The sequence below is a fragment of the Triturus cristatus genome, chromosome 8 (assembly GCF_964204655.1).
Source record: "Triturus cristatus chromosome 8, aTriCri1.1, whole genome shotgun sequence".
In the NCBI taxonomy this organism is placed as follows: domain Eukaryota; kingdom Metazoa; phylum Chordata; class Amphibia; order Caudata; family Salamandridae; genus Triturus; species Triturus cristatus.
Window position 1 is genome coordinate 1,198,775,974 of NC_140591.1, and position 21,003 is coordinate 1,198,796,976.

The 21,003-nt window shown below is 42.9% G+C and overlaps 1 protein-coding gene across 1 annotated transcript in view; it reads right to left on the bottom strand.

Annotated features, from left to right (window-relative positions):
* Positions 1 to 6,476: 6,476 nt before the first annotated feature.
* CNGA3 (cyclic nucleotide gated channel subunit alpha 3) overlaps positions 6,477 to 21,003 on the bottom strand; it is a 286,141-nt gene continuing 271,614 nt past the window's right edge. The window contains exon 9 of the mRNA XM_085620531.1: positions 6,477 to 9,904. Within this exon, the coding sequence (XP_085476657.1) occupies positions 8,481 to 9,904 (1,424 nt within the window). The 3' untranslated portion in view covers positions 6,477 to 8,480. The remainder of the gene's footprint in view (positions 9,905 to 21,003) is intronic.

Genomic DNA, 21,003 nt, shown 5'->3' on the forward strand with positions numbered 1-21,003 from the left:
CAGATCATTGACAACCCTGTTTCTTGGCCAGTTCTCATCTGGGCACAACCCTGAAGCAAACAAGTCTTTTGGTATGGCTGGCAACAGAGAAGCCCAAAAACTAGGGGGTCTATTAGGATGTAGGGCGGATCGCCACCACCATGCGGGTGGTGGCGATCTACCCTACATTATACCCCGCCTGCCACCCATTTCCCCCGCCATATTAGTATGGTGGGGGGGACTGCCGGTCACACAGGTGACCGGGCGGAAAAGGGGCATGATATGGTGGCGGTGTGTGCTAGACACCGCCATCCATATCAGGATGGCAGCTAGAAGCAGCCTTTCCGTGGCGGCGTTGCCGCCTTTGAAAGACATGTGAAATCCTGAGTTGGGGGCCTGTTGCGGGCCTCCTGGATGTTGGGGGGTGGGGGGCACATAGGGGGTACCTATGGTACCCCCCTGCATTGGCACGGACAAAGTGGCAGGCATCCCCCAGTGCCTGTCACCTTGTGCATGCCAATGCACACAATGCTGGGAATGGAGGATGCCACTGCCACAGTGGCGGTGGCATCCTAATCGCCGGTGTGGGACCGCCGCCCTACTGGCAGCCGGTCCCAGCACCGCAAGGGTGACGGGCGCCATCATAATAGGCCCCTAGATGTGTGAAAAAGATAGCTGTATGTGGACTGGTGTCTCACTACTGAGCCTCTGCCTCCAAGGAGTGTTTTCTTATGTTGACTGCACTCCTGTCTCTGCTCTACTAGGAAAGGGGACTCTGAGTCAGATACTACTAGACTGTGATTGCACCGACCCAAAAGCAGCATCAGAGGGACATTGCAGTCATGGAGGAAGCACATAATGCCGCTCTGCACTGCAGTTTGGCATGTGGCCTGTCCTCTAGCCCTACCTTGGTGAAGTGGTCTCCAGCTGGACTGCACCAGAATAGCAGACTAGCAGACAGATTAGAGATCCCACCATACCTTCTACCCACAATGGGTGGTGTACCTAGTCTGTCAGCACACTTCAGGCGTACAGTGCTAATATGTGGCTTTATTTGGTGCAATGCCGGAGCTGCTTGGGGCTGGTATTCGGAGTCAGCTAGCACCATGCTGTGATCACGCGTGTCCAGCAGCAGCTCTATAAATTCGATTCAGTCACAAAGGGAACATAAAATGCCAAATTCCACTGCACAGTAAGTGGTATATGCTGCATAAAGGCAAAGGCCTGTGCAGTTGAATTGGCAGTATGAGCAACATCAACTGTGGGCAGACTTTAAAGTCTGCGGACATACAGGCAAATCAAGAGGACTTTGAAAACTGGCCCTGCTGCAACAGCATATGAATGAGTTGCCTGCCCCGCAGAGCAGTAGCCTGCATATCAAAGCCTCCTTTGATGAACTTTTGCACTCAATTAGAAATTAACTGTGGCTCCTCGAACAGACTGGATGATACTAGCAGTCTGGACTTGGAATAACTCCAGTACAGTCCCTAAACGCAGGTGGCCCTTCATCAGACCTCCACAGACTCTTGAAAGGCAGTGAGCACTATTGTTAGACACAGTCCTGTGATTGAGCTTCATGACTAGGTTTGATTGTGCAGAATTCTGGCTAATTAGGAGTGGAGCCTGAAAGTCATGGGCAGTACTTCCCCAGAATTGGTAGATGGCGTGTCTCACTTGGGAGGATCAAATCAGGATGTTGCACCGTCAAGTTTGCATCCTCCTTTCAGCCAAAAGGTGCCATTTGTTTCTAATTCCCTCGGTACTGGAAATTGTTTGCTTGGATGTAAGTAATCTTAACACTCTTGCAAAAAGCAGGCCAAGTGGTACATAGGTCTAATCCAAGAAACACACTTATTGAAAAATGATCGGTTTAGGCAGAGATCAAAATAGTTTCTCTGGCACTTTTTGCCTCTGGACTGTTTAGGACAGTGGGATGAAGGGGTGTTACTATCCTTTGCTCCCTGTAGTTCTATGGTGAGGTCAGGAGGGTGGTACCTGACAAAGCTGGACAGCCCTTAAGCCTGATATTCACACTGGAAGCATGCATCTACACAATCTCTAGCCTGGCAGCAATACTTCCTTAAATCTATCATTTCTCACATGCTGCAGTACGCAGAGGGTGAACATTTCAAAGGCCAAAATCTAACTGTAGTAATGAATAGCACCAAGGAAAGGAGCCAATAGAGGTTTGGAGGAGCAGGGGCCGTTTCACAGGAGTCTAAAGATTGGATAACTTCAAAGGGATGGTTGATGTGTTGCACCCTCAACACTACAGTAAAATGAAAACACAGTTTATTCTTCAGCACACAAATGCTCCTTTGGACCACTTTTGATTGACGACACTGAAATTGGTCACATCTCTGCCTCTGTTCATAATCCATTTATTAGTGACTGTGTTGATGGACCAAATGTAGACACTTGGGGGCAAATTTACAAGCCCCTTATGCAAGATTTGCGCCGGCGTTGCGTCACTTTTGTGACGCAGCGGTGGCGCAAAGCCAGCACCATGGTGCGGGCTATTGACAACGTGATGCATCTAGGGAGATGCGTCACGTTGTAAAGCCCTGCGCCACATGTGGGCGTTCATGCACGGGGGGGGGGGCGTTCCGGCACAGGAACGCCTCCAAAAAGTGGCTGAGTGAAATCTACAAGATTTCACTCAGTCACTTTTATGGCCATGCTGCGTCAAAACCCTGCGCCTGCTTGAAGCAGGCATAAGGATTGACGCAGCATGTTAGGGATAGGGGCACCCCGAGCCTTGCTGGAGCTGCGTCGCGCTTGCGACGCAACTCCAGCAATGCACCGCCTTTCCGGGGGGATGCGGCACGCATCTGCCCAACCGTGCGCCACGGTGCGCCGCATTGTAAATGCGGTGCATCAGTGGTGGCGCACAAGTGGGCAGATGCGTCGCAACTCTTATGGCGCATCCCTGCTGATTAGCAGAGATGCGCCAGAAGTAGTAAATCTGCCCCTTGATACGTAATAAAAAATCTATTATATGAAAGGTACATTTGGTCGGAATTGATAGACTGCAACGAGAATTTCATGGCAGAGCAAAGAAAAGGTGCTGGATGGGGCCCTGTGACCCACTCAAGCCATTGGTACTGAGTGCTTCATCTCAGCCTTCTCTCACCTTCTTATCGAGTAAACTATATGACTGACTGCAAAAATAAGTGATTTCATAAAGGCAACTTCTCCCAGACAAAAGGCAAGGAGTAATATGCGTTACTGGAATGAACAAAGCAGTCCGGCTATAGGCTGGGAAATTGAGGGCCTAAATTATGAAAGATTGTGTGAAGGAGAGGAGGACCACATCTTGTACTTTGGTACAGGGAGATGAGGCAAAATGTGACATCCTTAGTTCTAACAGGGCTTATATGAGGGGTAGCCTGGTGTTGAAACTGATGTTAGCCTATGTTAGGGTCCCAGACTGATAGTGTCTTACCAAAGTCCAGCCCACAACCTTAATGGGTTGCATTAAGATAGAGGGGGTAACTGGGGGAATATCCAAATTTATGGTAGAGCTATTTCCATGTTCAGAAGACTGCTCAGCACTAGTCCGCCAGATTGTTTCTGTCATCTTGTGACCACTTTAGCCAGCTATTAATACAGTTATTAATACTCTGTCCCTCGTGGGTTCTATGCAGCAAAAAGGTGACATTTTGAGCCCTAAGCCAGAATTCGACCCTCAAACTGCAGCTCAAATAGGCCGATAACCCTGCACAGTTTAGGCATCAAGTTGCCATCCTTGCAGCAAGTACGGGACTGTTAATACCAGGTATGAAAAATCTAGACCAGTTTGGTTGGCTTTATAAATGAGGACAGTATATAGGTAACACCAAAAAGATACAAAAATGTTCTGCGCATATCAGAATGTTTTACGGCTTTTTCTGGATGTGGAGAAAGCATTTGATCAAGTGTACTGGTGCCTCCTAGAACATAGGTTTCACCCAGGCCCTTCTTTCATCAGGTGGATTATGGCTAGATTTTTCACAGCTACAGCAAGCATCAGAGTGAACAGCAGGAACTTGAGCTATTCACTATCCATAGAGGTAGGAGACTGATTGTCTCTTGTATTTATTTTGTCCTTAGAACTCGTGGCAGAATACATACATCACAACATGTACATTCAAGGAAAAAGATAGGAAAGGACAACTTTAAATTGTCCATGTATGCAGATCATGTTGTGAGACTGCACATACATTTGCTTTAAAAACACTACAATTGCTAAAGCCATGCTGATTTATTAACTGATATCTTTAAAAAAAATATAGTGTCCATGTTATGTGCAGGCCTGCTCAGCCTTATCACTTCTGGAGTATTCAATTTCATTGTGATGTTTTGCACTTTGAGCAGGGATTTGTGAAATGGATAGCTCAGCATCTGATTGTTTACATTTCTTGTATCTTTTTCAATGTCATTTTCCGTTCTTTTAATAAGAAAGCTGTACACATGTTAATCTGAGCTTCAGTTTCTGCCACATGTACTCTTATTGGAAGCAAGTAATGTATGTGAAGAAGCTCACTGCTGTGGGGAGACATGCTGCAGCTTCGCATTGCAATAATGTTCTGTGCTTGTTTTGCTAAATGAATGTGAGCACACTTCACATTGGGATATGTGTGTTTCCTCTTATCCTTCTGTCAGTATGAGGAAATGTGTTGTCCATCTCTCATCTGGTAGGTTGTCTTCTTCTTTGCAACATCTGGCCCACCAAAACTAAGAGAAGAAACCATCCCAATCCCTTTTGTATTTTAGTTGGCGTTTTGTACCATGTGTGTCTAGTCACGCATCATCTTCTGTGTGCTCGAGTCACGACTGAGCTTAGTTAGCTCTTGCCTCAGTTTTTCAAAGAAAAAGAAAAAAATCATACTTGGGACTGTACATCAACATTGTCATTATTTGTATGACTTTTAGTTTTATTAACAATGTGACACAATCTCCAATTTCATCAAACAGCGGTCTGGCATAACTTTAACTGAGATTATGTACCTTTCCTTATGGGAACCTTTAACATTCAATGTATGAATCCATAGACAAGGCCACAATTCCTTATTCAACACCTCTTTTTTTTCTTTGTTGGAGAGTGTCTTGTGAAGAAGAATATCACTATTTAGTGATTTGAGCCATTCCAGAAAATTTCTATATTTAGTTTTTATCCGCAAACCGTTATCCCATTTGAAATTAATCACTGACTACATATTTTTTCTTATTTGTATTGTTTCCTTAAGTAAACCTTTAGGTGTAGCCTACCACTTTGAGGTGAACCTGTCTTTCACATACTACAATTGCACTTCCATTGGCTATTCATTTTCTGTACACTAGCTTTATCCATTTCCCTTTTTAATGTATGCATCGATTGAATATCTTTATTTGATTATAAGTAATCATAAAGTACAGACAAATATTAAAATACATAAAATACTTGCATCAGCTAGTTCATATTATATACTTTAAAAGACAAGGAAAACAAATGATTCAACATATCAAAATCATGCAATGCATCAGTTCCCCATACAAACACTTCCACTTTATTTGAGAATGCTCAAAATCACAGTTTAGTCTGTAACAGACAAATAGCAGCAGGAAAGGTATTTCCAGGGGAGGGTAAATAGACCATTGCATTGTATCTAAAAAGCAATAGAATCAGGCCAATAAAGTTCATTTTTCAAAAATTTGGTTTGATATATTGAATCATTTTTTACCTTCTGTTTTAAAGTATTTTATATGAAAGTGAGGATGCGAGTATTTTATGTATTTAATATTTGTCTTTTATGATTATATACTTCTAAAAGAATAAAGATATTCAGTCAATCAATGTTTGCATCAGATTGATTAATGTTACTTGTCAGTGGGTGGAGAATTGTGGCTTTGCATTAGTTCATAATTTCTTTATGGTTCAGTTAAGAGAATGTTCACTCATTGACAGTTCTTGATATGTTATGGACATCTGACTTCATAAAAACAAAAGTCTCAACTTTGACATTTATTATAATGAGTGGAATTGAGTATTTTTGTCATTCTCTACCAAGCTTCAAAAAACTTTCATTGATCTCATTCTTACTAGTAATGCTTTAAAAACTTTGAACGTGATGCATTTCAGAATTCAAAGACATTTAGATTTCATCTTTAAATATAGTACACTTCAAACATTTCTTTTACATTATCTCTAAAGCCTGAGTCTGTACCTTAGGGATTCACAGCTGCATTACATTATTCTGCAATGCTCAGTTTTCTTGACTTTCAATTTTCTATAATACAGTTTTCATTACAGTGGCGTTTGTTGATGGGTATCCAATTGTTCCCAAATCTCTGATCGCAATCCAGTGCACTCATTGGACTTCAATGGGCATATCTTGGATTTTTTTTCTTTTATAGTTCATTCTTGCTTATGCTTCTAATACATGTGAAGGGTTCCTATGAAGCCTCGCCTATATTTTGTTCATTGTCAAGTGCATCTGGTGAAAGATTTGCAAGAATGTATACAATTATTTGCCTTTACAACTACTACTTCCCTACTCTCTTCTAATTTACCTCATTCATTGTATCTCTCAATGTTTGATTTACATTATTTACTTTGTTCTCCTCTAAGGACCGATGTGTTTGGTCTACAGAGTCTCAAATACATCCTACCTCATAAGCATATTACAAGGCAATGTTTGAGTAACAAAGCACCCCACAATATAGCAGGATCTATTGGTAGCCGTGTGTCCTGCTTAACTCTCAGATAGTCTGCAGTATGTGTACTTCTGTATGGCTCGGATTTAGACGGACTTGGGACTTGACACTTTGAAAAAATGCCTGCCATATATTTTATGTTCAAATTGTGCACAGTTAATTTCTCTTTAACATTGGTAATGATGGGAATGTAAAAATATGAGTGTTTTTTTTAAATTGGAACTATCATAAAAATAACCATGTACACTGCAAAATATAAAACAAGAACATTTTTATGTCACACACATATTTTCATTATTATCAGTGATATAAACAAGTTGCAACAAAAACATAATGAAACAATTAATTGAACACAACATCATACAAATAGAAGTTTCATGTTTAAAACAGTATCTTTTGAAATGCATTTCTGCATTAGCAGGATGCAAAGATTGTCAACATTTTCTACAAACTCAGATAAAATAATATCTTATGATCATAGCCACCATCAAAAATATCTAAAAGGGTTTGTTTAAAATATAAAAATAGTTGGTTCACAGTGCAGTTTTACCATTCACTCTACGTTTTAAGAGTATCTTTTGAATAAAAGAATGTGAATGCTGCAGTATTGTCCATTTGTAGTACGATCATTACCACAAGGCATTACTGCATTGTTTAAAGATTTGTTGGCTAAGACGTTTTTGCCTGTACATTCCTGCAGATGTGTTTTATACTAGACTTTACCTGCCGGTAACATTGCTGATTATTACTACGAGGTGTCACAGTAATTACGGTCAGTGTTTAAATACATGCACAACAGTGAAAATGTCCAGTAATCCAATTAGGATTGATATATTTATTTAAATCTACATATGTATCGAAGGCTCCCAGTTACATCATGTCCTCACTGAAATATCACCACATGAATAATCTGTAAGACCTTTTGCCTTTATTGATGACAGTTTTTAAGTCTCTGTTCCATGCTGCTTCCTATCGATAACGTTCTGTTTTTTTCCAGTTTGTATGTAGATTGTTGTGTTTCTGCATGTAAGCATCTTTGTCTGTGGTTTAACTGTGATTCTTTGGCTTATTGTCTTTGATGATTAAATGTATAGTAACCATAAGTGCATAACTGACATGAATGAAATAAATGCATTTTAATTTAAAATACATTTATAGATCTAAACTGAAAAGTAAGCATCAATGGGATTCAGCTGTGTGGAAGGAGAGGCATTGTTTAGCAATATATTTTTAAATGTAGAAGTCTGCAATTTAGCCCATCAGAGTAATTGTATAGCAGCCCATATATGAGGGCTGTGGGTCATATCTCAGCAAAGCCTGATGGGTCATATTGTGTAACTCTGGCCCAAAAAAGAGAAATCGATAAAACTGTGTTTAAAACCCAAAAAATGAAGAGAGAAAAGGGCACAACTGTTTGCAGTGCACAGTATTATGTCATAATGTGTGTCTGTATAATAGGAAGTGTTAGGCTCTTCATCTCCATACGGGAATATCTATCCTGGGTTATAAATGCATGTGTACCTATATTGGTGAGGGTAAATGCACCCGAATAAATGAGACTTTGTGATGTGCTGAAAAAATGTAAACACCATTTTCTTAAAAGTTTAATACATTATTAAAATAACTTATGCTTGTAAGTAGGCTTTGACCAAATTCTCTTCAATGCTCACTCGTATGAGAGGATTGCATACTTTATTCGGAGAAGCACTCTCCTTAGTGAGCAGTAAAATAAATGCCATATAACATTGTCTAATGGCACCTATATTGTCTCTGTCTGACATATCATATCTATATCTTTATATGCACACCTGCTGCACCAAAAATAACTATTTCTTATTTGGATCCACATCGGTCTTTGCTACCTCTGTCTCAGTTGCACTGTCATGGTCCTCAGGTAAACCAGTCCCAGGCATCTGTATCCGATTCTCCACTTTGGTGATTCTCTGTTTCAGTTTAAGTTGAGTTGAGTTATACTCTGCAAGAAGTCTGGCAAATTTAGTTTGTAAACTGTCTAGTGAGGATTCAAGTTTTGCCACCTTTTCCTCCAGGTCTTTAGGGTCAGCACCTGCCTTTGCTGCTTCTTCATCAATTAATCCATCTTTCATTAAAATTTGTTGCCCTTTCTCTTCCAGCATTTTCTTGGCATCAGGGTACTCAGTAAGGGCTTCCATCAAGTCATCCTTCGATAGACAAAACAGATCCGAATAACCAATACTTCTAATGTTAGCTGTCCTCCTATTGCCAGATTTGCTACCTTTAATATTCAAGATACTGATTTCACCAAAGTAGCTGCCATCACTCAGCACCACAAACTGAGTTATTCCATCATCAGCCACAACAGCTAATTTTCCCTCTTTAATGATATACATTTCCCTACCAATATCCCCTTTCTTACAGATGTAATCTCCGGGGCTGAAGACTTGAGGCCTCAGCTTCAGCACCAGCTCCACAAGGAGTCCAGCTTCACAATCTTGGAAGATCCGCACTTTCTTCAGTGTGTCCAAGTGGACATTGATGGCAATCTCAGCTTTCAATTTGTCTGGCAGATTCTTCAGGACCTCCTTCTCATCAACAGTTTTTTTGTTTGTCCAGAGATAATCAAACCACTTGATAACTCGTGCCTCAAGGTCCTTTGAGACATTTCGGAATTGCATATATTGCTTGATGGAGTCAATCTTGGACTGGAAGTCTGCCCTGGAGGCATTCATGTTGGAAATCATAGATCCAACGTTACCTACGATAGTTGCAAAGATCAGCACACCAACCAGAAAATCAAACACTACAAAGAGGAACTCTCCGTCCTTCACTGGAGGAGGTGTCTCACCAATCGTGGTCAGGGTCAGTGTCGACCAGTAGAGGCTGTAGATGTATTTTCTGGCCAGACGCCCATATTCTGGATGGGACACATTTGGGTAGACCCATGTGTCTGATCCAAAGCCTATAGTTTTGGAGATTGCAAAATATATGCATGCATTCCAGTGTATGATGATAAGAATATACAGGACAAGGTTGCTAATGCGAAAAATATTTGGGTAATTTGTCCTCGTCTCTGTGCGGTCAAAAAACTCAAACATCCTGGCAAACCTTAATAGACGGTTGAAGCGCAGCTCTGGATAGTTCATGCCCACTTTGAGATAAATCAAATCTGTTGGTACAAGTGAAAGCATATCAAGTTTAAACTGTAAAGTCTTTGTGTAATGTTGCTTTAATTTCTTGGCATCTTTAACCAGCAAACCTTGTTCGAGAAACCCTGAAAGATGAAAAATTGGTTACTGTAACGAGGCATACAAATATTTTGCAAATAAAAGTGTAATACATTTTGTTGATAGTTGCTTCTGTAGCCATTGTTTGTAAATTCATAACAAAAAAAGGACAGTAGTATTTTATTTTTAATGAACTGGTTAAAAGTTTGAAGCTATACACACCATTTCCGACGACATGAATGCAATTCCTAATACATATACTGCTGGCTCAACAAGTCCTACCTCACATCTTACTCATCCACCAGTGAAAAAGAATTCAAAACAAATATACAAAAAGATGACATTCTTAGTTGATTGATCTTGTTTTTTAAAATTTTCTGCTGTATCCTTTAATTTCAATTGTTCTCTTTACCATGTTAGCTATGCCTCTGCTTAATTTGAGTCGGTGTTTGCCGGTGGGTACCGAATGGCACAAATTTTTTAGGACCCACACTTATTTTTCCTCCTACCGAGAGCAAAAGAGGGAAAAATGCACAATGGGGAAAGAAGAAGGAGGAGAAACACAGAAAAAAAGTCACAAATGGAGAAAGTAGGGACTGATAATACAAAGAAGACAAAGAAGAAGGCAGTGTCTGATAGTGCATTAAAGATTACTGTGGTGGATTCAATGCTACCCACCCTTGTTATTCGGTGCACTGACATTTAATTGTGCCAGCGGTTGGGTTCTAAGCAGGGTTTTTGGCCCCGGCACTCATTGCTTCGCAAATTAAGCACTGCTATGCCTATGGTATTTACCATGAGTGATACAATTACCACACTTTCCAGTATTAGGCCCCATACGTAAAATCTAGTGAAATATTACTGAGTGGAAGGTCATGTAATTCTTAGCAGGCACATGTGATTATACAATTTTGCTCTATTGAGATGTGCAGAATCCATCATTTTGAACAGCATTAGTCATGGTTTTGGTTGGTTTACCGTGGGTCATGCCCTAATTGGTGTGGGCAGTGGCTTTGTCTGAAATAAGCTACCTGTTCCAGCTCATTTTTGAAAGAGCAAAGTGCAAATTGAGGAAATGTGATATTTTCTAACAGTGGAACTAAGTGGTTCAGTCAACCATGCCTTGTTTTTGACACAGCAGAATTAATCATCCATACTATGGGCCTGATTACAATATTCGTCAGACTGCAATTGACCGACCATCGGTTGGGGTACGTCCGACATCTGCCCCTGCGGTCCGCCCGCCGCATTACAATGCGGTGGACAGAAGCATTGGGTGGAGGGACCATCTGCTGCTGTTCTGACGGGCTCAAGGAGCCTGTCGGAGCATCGGAAAGAATCACAATCCCATAATATCAAAACATTATCCTAGAAATCAGAAACATCTTACAACTTGCAGAAAACTCCCTCTCTAAACTCAATCATCTTCAAAACTCGCTTGCTGCAGCCAGCAACGTGATAAACACTATCCCACTACCTCTGACTAATCGACATTTACGTACACGTGAACTCCCTAACTACCTAACGGACTTGGAAATCCAAACTCTAATACTTCTCTACAAAACTCCTACTTCCCCATCACAAATAAGGAAGAATTTTCGATTCTCCCAGTCACCATCAACCCAAAGAGAACATCCCAACTGAATCACAGAATGATAAACCCGAACAACCTTCAAACAATAACCCCCACCTCTGACAATATCGAGACTTCTTTAGCGAATGCCTCAAACCAGCTCTCATGCCTCCTTCTAAACTGCCGCTCAGCCCTAAAACACACCTCGGACATCGCTGACCTCATTCTAAACCTGAAAATGGACAGGACCATCCTCATGGAAACTTGGCTCACTGAATCATCCTCCCCATGTCTAGACCTTCTATTCCCTCCAAATTACAGCATCATAAGATTAGACAGACCTCACAAAAAGGGCGGAGGCATCGCCTGCATACATCGATCCGATATCTCCATCTCGAAGTTGCACTCTGATCCCCTGGATTCTTATGAATACATAGGAATCGCCGTAAAATCCTCAGATAACCACTCCCACAAACTACACATACTCTACCATCCTCCAGGTAATAAAGCAGTTTTCACAGACCAACTTATGGAAATCATCACAACAAACTCGACCCCTTGTTCCAATGACATATTCCTTGGCGACCTCAATCTCCATTGGGAAAACGCCCCAGACAAGCAGGTCAACACCCTCAAAATCTTCCTAACAGACCATTCCCTGATCCAAGCCATCTCAAAGCCCACTCACTCCAAAGGTGCTACACTTGACTGGATCATCTCTGAAGAAAAAATGATTGAATCTATCTCGATCACACCTCGATCACATCTTGTGATGGTCAGACCATCACATTATTACCTTCCAAATCCCCTCCACTAGAAAGAAAACTTACTTGCAGCAACTCAAACCCAAACACTGGATAAGAGACATGAAAAACCTCAACTGGAACAACCTAGCTTCCCACTGTGAGAAAGCTCTCACTCTTCCCAACAACATGTCTGACGTCAATGACCTCACTGTTCACTACAACTCCACAATGACCAAAGTATCCCCACCAAAACTCAAAAGAATACCGGACAAAGACAAAAATCCATGGTTCAATGGAGCCCTGAATGAAGAGATGCGCAAACTAACACTAACTGAATGGAAATGGAGACAACATCCCTCCCCCCTCCAACTCAAACTACTTAGGAAATCTAGAAACTCCTATAACAAAAGCATTCTACAATCAAAAAAAAGACTTCTTCAGATCAGAACTAGACAATGCCAAAAATAGACCAGAGAAACTCTTTGAAATGCTAAAACAACAATCTAACAAATTGGCCAAAACCGCACTCTTTACTTCGAAATCACAGCTTAGTAGTGAAGAATTTTCCTCATTCTTCACAGCAAAAACCAACACCCTCCAACTCGAGTTAAGGACGGCAGCAACAAACTCAGCCACCTCAAAGAACACACAAGCTGAAAATCCTAAACAACTTGATCTTGCTTTGCCCAAAAATAACTCTCACTGCTCTACCTTCAAACTTTACGATCTCAGTGACATCACTAAAACATTAGCAACTATCAAAACCAACAACCACTTCAATGACCCTGTCCCCTCAAACTGCATACACCACATCTACCATATCATCTCCCCTCTCTGGACTTAAATTATCAATGCCTCGCTAGCGCAAGGTCACATCCCTGATTGCCTAAAAACTGGTCAAGTCACCCCTATCCTAAAAAAAACGACAGCTAACACCTCTGACCCTAACAATTTCCGACCTATAACTAACATTCCCATGCTAGCCAAGGTCTTGGGAAAATGTGTTCAAGAACAACTGAACCAACACATTATGAATTTCAAACTATTAAACGACTGCCAATTGGGTTTCAGACCCGGTCACAGCAAAGAAACAGCCATTCTGCACATAGTAGACGATGCCCTCCTCTATCTTGACCGTGCCTACTAGTCCTGCTTGACCACTTATCAGCCTTCGACACGGTCAATCACGAAAAAATTCTAAGAAGACTGGAAATGAAGATGGGTTTATCATGCACAGTCCTTCAATGGTTCACATTTTTTCTGGAAAACAGAACGCGATCGTTCATGGTAAACAAAAATCTCTCCCCCTCTACACCCAACCTACTAGGAGTACCACAAAGCTCAACTCTATTCCCCACGCTATTTAACCTCTATGTCGAAACACTAACCAAACTACTACAGCAGGCGAACATTTCATACCACATGTACGCGAACAACGCTCAACTGTACATCAAGATTTCCTCTGTTGAAGAGATAAAGATGATGAATCAAGCTCTCGAACAGACAGTCCACTGGCTAACGACCAACTTCCTCAAGCTAAACTCGCAAAAAACTGAATTTCTCTTAATCTCCCACCCTAAAAACTCTCTGGAGATAAAAGAATGGACCAAGATGATTACTGCTCTGAACTGCACGCCGACTCTGGTGGACTCCACCCAATCGCTTGGAATTACACTGGATAAGAACGTTAACATGCGAACACACATCAACCTGTTGGCTAAAAATGCCCGCTTTCATGTCGGTTATCTCAGAAAAATGAAACCATTCATCGAGAACCACAACCTCAAAATGGCAGTGTAGGCTGTAGTCATTTCGAAGTTGGAGTATGGATGTACTACCCTTTCGGAGCTTCCCAAAATCTCAACAGCCCCTTTAAAATCCTGTCTCAATGCAGCAGCAAGACTCATAACAGGATCTAGGAAATTCAACCACATATTACCACACCTGAACGCGCTCAACTGGCTACCCTATGAAGCTAGAATCCACCTAAAGATGGTTTGCATCACTCATAAAGCCTTACACCACAACACCCCACTGTACCTATTCCAAAAACTTACTTTATCTGGAGTAAGCAGACACTCTAGAAGCTCAGACAATCTACTCTTGAAACCCTCTTGTCACAGCATTCTCCGGAGCGGCACCAAGAATATGGAACTCGCTACCCCGGAACATCAGAAAAATCTCTTCTACACCACTATTCAAAAGGTAAGCAAAATCATTCCTGATGAGCAAATTCCTCATCTAACTCTGCACATTCCTCACCACATGGGACCTCACCTCCACACCAGCTCTCACAGACCTGCAAGGAACTGAACCAGTCTACGACTCCAAACTTGTCTCTTCACTCCCCTTAATGACACCGTCGCCCTTTGACTTACACTTACTCAAACTTGTTCACTCTCTTTCCGCAATGAATGATGGACAAACCGGCCCAAAAGCGCAGAGATACTCCAGTTGGAGTCGATTCCAGCGCTATAAAAACCCATACATAAATAAATAAATAAATACATAAATACTGCTCCGAACAAATTGTCTCCCTTTTGGTGTCTGCTACCTGCCAAACATTGTTGCATATATTTTGATACTTTGCCTGCTCTGTTTTGTGCAAAATGTCTATACTATTACTCTGTTTCTTTGTAAAGCACTCTGATACCCTATCCTGGGTCTTGTTCGCGCTATAGAAAACTCTTAAAATAAAATAATGACAGCAGAGCGGAAGCCTCAGCTCTGCAGGCACTATTTTGATGTCTCTTTCCAACAGCCTTTCCATGTCGGCCTTTACGACATGGAAAGGCTGTTGGAAAGTGACTTTGGGGGCCGCTAGCAGGGTCCAGTCCCTCCGCGGTCTCCGCTATGGAGCCTGGGGGGCACCTATGGTGCCACCCTAAACATCCCTGCTGCCACACGGTGCAGGGATGTTCACAAACATCCATTTTTCAATAGCAGCTTGTGCTGCAGGCCTTTTCCACCTCCGCATTAGCTGCCATTTAAAAATGGATGTTTGTGAGCACCCATAGGGCGGCCTCATCCAGAATGGGAGGTCGGAACTGCCAACTTATGGTTGGCGGTTCTAATCCGCAATGGTGTCGGGCAGACGCAAGTCCGCCCGTCATTGTAATCAGGCCCTATGTGATTTTTGCAGCAAAAAATAAATGCCAACTTGTTTGTCCTGTGACAAATTACCTACTGCCTGGGCTCAGAAAAGTTAAATTACCACTTCCAGCTTGGTACATCTCTGACCCTGTGAGGTTGTGCTTAATTTTAGCTGATGGTTTATTTATTTATTTAGTTTTTTATATAGCGCGAAGTGACCCGAAAGGGTGTCAGAGCGCTTAACAGAGAAATAGGGATCCTGATTGCGACAGTAGCAAGCATCAAAAACGTAGGAATGAAAAACAATATAAAACAATATACACAAACAGTGGCAGTAAAAGATCTCTGTGCTTACAAAGTATCTTCGACTGAGCGATAAATAATGTCAAAATATAAATTTCCTTTTTAACCATCGAAGGACTCGTAGTTCAAAGTTTAGCTGAGTGCTTGCCTCAGTGGGATACCAAGCAGAGAAACCTGGAAAAGATTGTGCAGATCCTCAGAGCGCTTTGTTCCGGAAGTCATACAGGGCTCTTCTGAGTTGTAAAACCGATGGGAACGGATGAAGAGTCAATGGACCGATGCAAGACGAATGATAGTGGAGAGTTAAGGAAGGAATTTACCCATTTGGAAGATCTTAGCCTCCTTCTTGAATTTTGAATAGGACAGTATTCTTCTACTGTTTGGCGGTTGCGAGTTCCAGATTCTGGGTGCGGTGCCTGAAAACGCTCTGTTGTAAGTTTTCTTCTTTTGGAAGAATGGAGGTTTCAGCATAAGATCTTTTGCGCCCCGGGAGTTCCGGCCTCCACCAGATATCATCACTTTCTGAGCTAGATACGCCGGTGTTTTTGAGTGAAGGGGCTTATGAGTGATGCAGGTCAGTTTGAGTTGTACTCTGGCTTTGGATGGAAGCCAGTTCAGAGCTTTTAAGTGCGGAGAGATGTAAACAAATTTTCTGGGTCCAGATATGAGTCTTGCAGCTGCGTTGAGACAGGCTTTTAGCAGAGCTGTTGAGAGTTTGGGCTGGCCAGAAAGAGTTGAACATCCATATTCGATCCTTGCGATGACCATAGCCTGAACTGCCATTTTGAGGTGTAACGTTTCTAGGAATGGTTTTAGTTTTCTAAGACAACTAAGGTGGTACCGTGCGTTTTTAGCCAACGAGTTGACATGGGTTCGCATGTTCAGATTCCTAGTGATTTGGCTGAGTCCACTAAGATCGGGGTGCAGTTAAGCGCGGTGATCAGTCTGGTCCATTCCTTTATTTCCAAAGAGATCTGGGGGGGGGGGTAATGAATCAAGGCACGTCCGTAATCGCTCCGTTGTGCAACTGAATGGCAGGATGAGTGAATCGGTTTGTCAATAGATACGGTCTGATTCATTGAAGGCATAACTCACACGAATGGTGGAATTTCGTATCTCTTGATAGTTTCTCGCCGCTAGATCAAAGCAGTTATCTGGGGAACTACTACCTACCCTTTGGACGTTTTCATTACGACCAATTTGGAATTGACTTCGGAATTGTGATTTATGGCACACCATTGACGGGTTGCCCACCTTACCGCCGGGGGCGCTACATCCTTGAACTTAGGTTCCACTATCCCTGTCCTGAGGAAGACCCGTAGTGGAGGAGATTACTCCCCCATTTTGCGTCTGGGTCAAAACAACGACGAATTTCTCCCCCATTTGGCCTGTACTCTATGTACCCCCATCCCCCAACCATGATTACGGATGAAGCATTACTGTAATTGGACTAAAGAATAAGAACGACTACGTTTTTGAATGACAATAGGGGCAGGCCTGTCAATCCTAAGGACTTCGGCCTTAGCGGATGTTTTAGATAGTGCAATCATTGTATTCTTAATTACTTTGACTCTTTTCCTTTCACATGAGCACCAATCCTTCACCTTCTTCACCCTTCCTGGTAGTAACCCCCCCTTTTTTCTCTTCAAATAAATTGTATGTTTTGAATTGAACAATCGCCTACAATTAAATTAAATATTACCTCGGCATAATTATAATAGTGGGTACAGTCTCATTTTGAATGTATTTGGCTTTGTTTTTCTCTTCTTTTTTTCAGGATTCAAACATTTATGAATAAGAAATATTATTATCATTTGATTGTACTATTTAAGAATATGGTCTAGAACCACTTGTTTTCTGTACTAATAGATACCCAGGTCCTTTGACTTTTTCTCTCGGTCACCCCATTTATATTAATACTTGGCAGCTCTGGAGCAGAGGGTGTGTCTGTGCCTAGAGGGATGGGTGCGGAGGGGGGCTGTGGATCCGCACATGCTTTGCTGATTCAGGAGCTACAAGGCTCGTGCCCCACATCCAGGTGGCCTGCCTCTGGCACAGGCCGGCTGCGTGTTCCGGGAGGCGGGGAGCAGAGAGGGAGGGCTGTGCCTGCCGTCGCCGCCTCCCCCTTGTGCACACACGTGCTGACCACTCTGCCCTGGCAACTGTGCTGTTTATCTGCTGGTGCCACCTCAGCAGTGGGCATGGCCGGGCGCTGCCAGTAGCTTTGGCCCCTGCAGAGGCTGCTCCAGAGTTAAGGGCAATGGCGGCTGCTATGGGTGGCAGTGCTCGAGTCCAGCACCACCGCAGCCTGGACTCCCCGCCGCCGCAGCGTCCAAGGAGGCGCGGCATGGATCATGCTCTCCTTCCTCACCAACATCTTGCTGGACAGGTGGCCCCTGCAGGAGGACGAGGGCGCCCCGCTTCCCGCAGCCCTGTTGCCAATGCCACCTCCCATGCTCCCCGAGAGTGCCCCGCTGGAGCTCGAGGAGAAGGATGCCTTCACCAGCTGCCTGCCAGCCCTGCAGGCTGTGGTGGGGACACCGCTGGCCGCAGCGGGCCCCAGGGGCTGCATAAACTCCTTCACACTGGGCATGCAGCTGGCTGCCACCGTGCCCTTCTGCAGGCAGCAGTCGGCTGGACCCATCGCCTGCTGGACCCTGAAGCAGCTGGTGGGGAACGTGTCTCTGGAGTTGCAGCTGCGGTCCCGGTGAGTTGCACACATCCACCCCTGTCCCCTAGTAATGCACAGGGTTCACAGACCTCCACCTGCACATCTGTGCACAACTCTTGTCTGGGTATATGCACTGATTGCTGCAAGAGAGATGGTTCTACAAGCCTGTCCTGCCAACCTAACAGGGAAGGTGGGAAAGAAAACCGGCCCGTGTCATCGGGCAGTCACCCTTCTAAACTAGCTCCTTTCCCAGGCATAGAGTGCAGTAATAACGTAACTCAAGTGAGTCTGCCCACAGCTTTACTTTCGCCGTGCCCCACTTAGGGGGACATACATTTGCAGATATCCAATTACACAGCCTCCTGAAGTAATCTTTGAATGGTTGGCACTCTGGTCAGCACGCAGAAGGTCTCATGGTTTTGGAAAATATTTTGTGACGTGATGTCATGTGTCTTTTGTGAGAAGCTGTCACTTCTAATTCTGTGCTTTTTGGGGTAGTAATTGGGTCAACTGGGTGTACTTTTGACTCCCTCTGAGCATTTTTGGGGCATATCAGCAGACGTCCGTATTTTTTTAGGCGCATTACCATTAGCAACCACAAGTTGTCGTTTGGTAGCAGCATTAGCTTTAGTGTACAGTGGATAATATTTTCGAAATTGTGATTGTTCCGTACAGCGGAATAGTCTATCCTGGAGTGCTGTGTTAGCATCGCTTATGCTACGAGAGATTTGCCCTCCTCTGTTCCCCCAGTTCTATAACAATGCCATTACTGACTGCAATGACGTAATCGGAAGGCATGCAGATATGCAGTGTAGCCGAGGGGTTGTGTAAGCCCTGCTATTGCTATAATGTTAAGTAGTCCTATTCCTCCAGGTGCCCATACATCATCATATCTACCTACCAGTGAGGATTGCAAAACTGGATTGCGCGTTTCTTCTTCTACTCGTCTTGTCATCTGTACCGCAATGCATATTAAATAGCAATAACATTGCTTTTTTAATATGTGTTTGGTTTAAAACACATAGATAAAAGGCATTGTCACTTACAATGCCAATAGCTTAAACGTTCGCAAAAGCAAGACCTATTGCATTGAAAATGCATGTTTTAAGATGGGGATGACTTGCCCAGTTTTTAGGCAGTCTGGAAACGAGCCTTGTGACAGAGATGTGTTGATTATCGCTGTCCAGATGGGTACGACAAATTGGGTGGTTGACGTTGAGTGTTTCGAATGGAGGGGATCACTGAAGTGGTTATTGAGCTTTGTAGATGAGAGGATTTTGGAGATGTCGATGTCGTCATATAACTTGAAAGAGGACAATTGCGCTTAAGTTTAGGGCACTGCTTGAGAGGAGTGTGTAGGTTCATTGATTTGCAAAGTCTATAGGGAAGGTAGGTTGGTAGCGGCTGTATTAAGCTAATTTCACAGTAAGTTACCTTTGTCTGTGAAGGAAGACGAGAATTCCACACAGTTTATTAGGGGTTTGTTGCTTCTTTAGAAGATTTGGCCAATTTATTCGTCTGTAGTTTTACCATTTCAAAGAGTTTTCATGGTCTATTTTGAGTGTTCTCCAGTTCCAATCTAAAGAATTATTTTTTTGATTTGAGAAGGCTTTTGTTGTATGCGTTTCTGGTCTTTCTTAGAAGGTTTAGTTGAGGGGATGATGGGTCTTGTTTCCATTTCCGTTCGGTTAATCTCAAGTTTCTCCTTTCCTCGTTCAGGGTGCCACTAAACGTTTTTTTCTCTATCCATGATTCTTCTCAGTTTTAGAGGAGCCACTGAATCGATTATTTCTGACATCGTTGCATTGTAGTGGTCTGTGAGTTTGCTGACGTTTGTTATGCTGGACGTGAGGGAAGATCCTTCTCCGAGCGCACAGCCAGTTTCTCATAGTCCAGGTCTTTTGTATCTCTAATCCATCTTAGGTTTGACAAATTGTTTAGATCTTTCCTTTATAAGTCCTGGATTTTGGAAGGTAATAGAATGGTGGTCTGACCAATCGCATGGAGATATCGCAATTAAATTGACTGCCTTTTCCTTAGACATCATCCAGTCTGTAGATCCTTTGCTGTGGGTTAGGAGAGTGCAGGCTTGGGTGAGAGTTTGGTCAGCTAGGAAGTCTTTAATGACATTAACCTGGTTATCGTTAGGATCCTCCCAGTCCAGATTGAAATCCCCCAGGAATAAATTATTGTATTCGAGGGAGGAGTTTGCAGTGCTGATTTCCATTAGGTGGTCTATGAAGGTGTCGTTCTTACCTGGAGGATGGCAAAAAGTGTATTAAATGCATGGACAATTTGCTTTGTTTCTATTGGAAAGAGCGAGATATTCGCGGAGTCAAGTGGATCGGAGTTTAATTGCGTAACTGCGAGGTCAGAGCGGTGGATATAGGCAATACCTCACCCTTTTTTTATTTTTCTGTTGAGTCTCACGATGCTTTAGTTTGGGGGAATTAGTAGATCCATGCATGGCGACGACGTTTCAGTGAGCCAACATTCTGTTTGTACCGCCACGTCAATTTCTTGGTTTAAAATGAGATCGGCGATGTCAGATGCATGCTTCACTACTGATCAACAGCTGAGTAGAAGACCTAAGAGCGGTTTCAAGAGGTTCCCAGTATTTGAGTCATGATCGGGGGTGGATAGCGAAACTCTCTTCAGGTTACTTATGTTTAACTTTTTTTTTTTGGTATGGAAATTCTTTTCAAATAGATTTTTACCGTTCCAATTTTGTTTTCGGGAGATTAGAGGACTTGGGTGTTG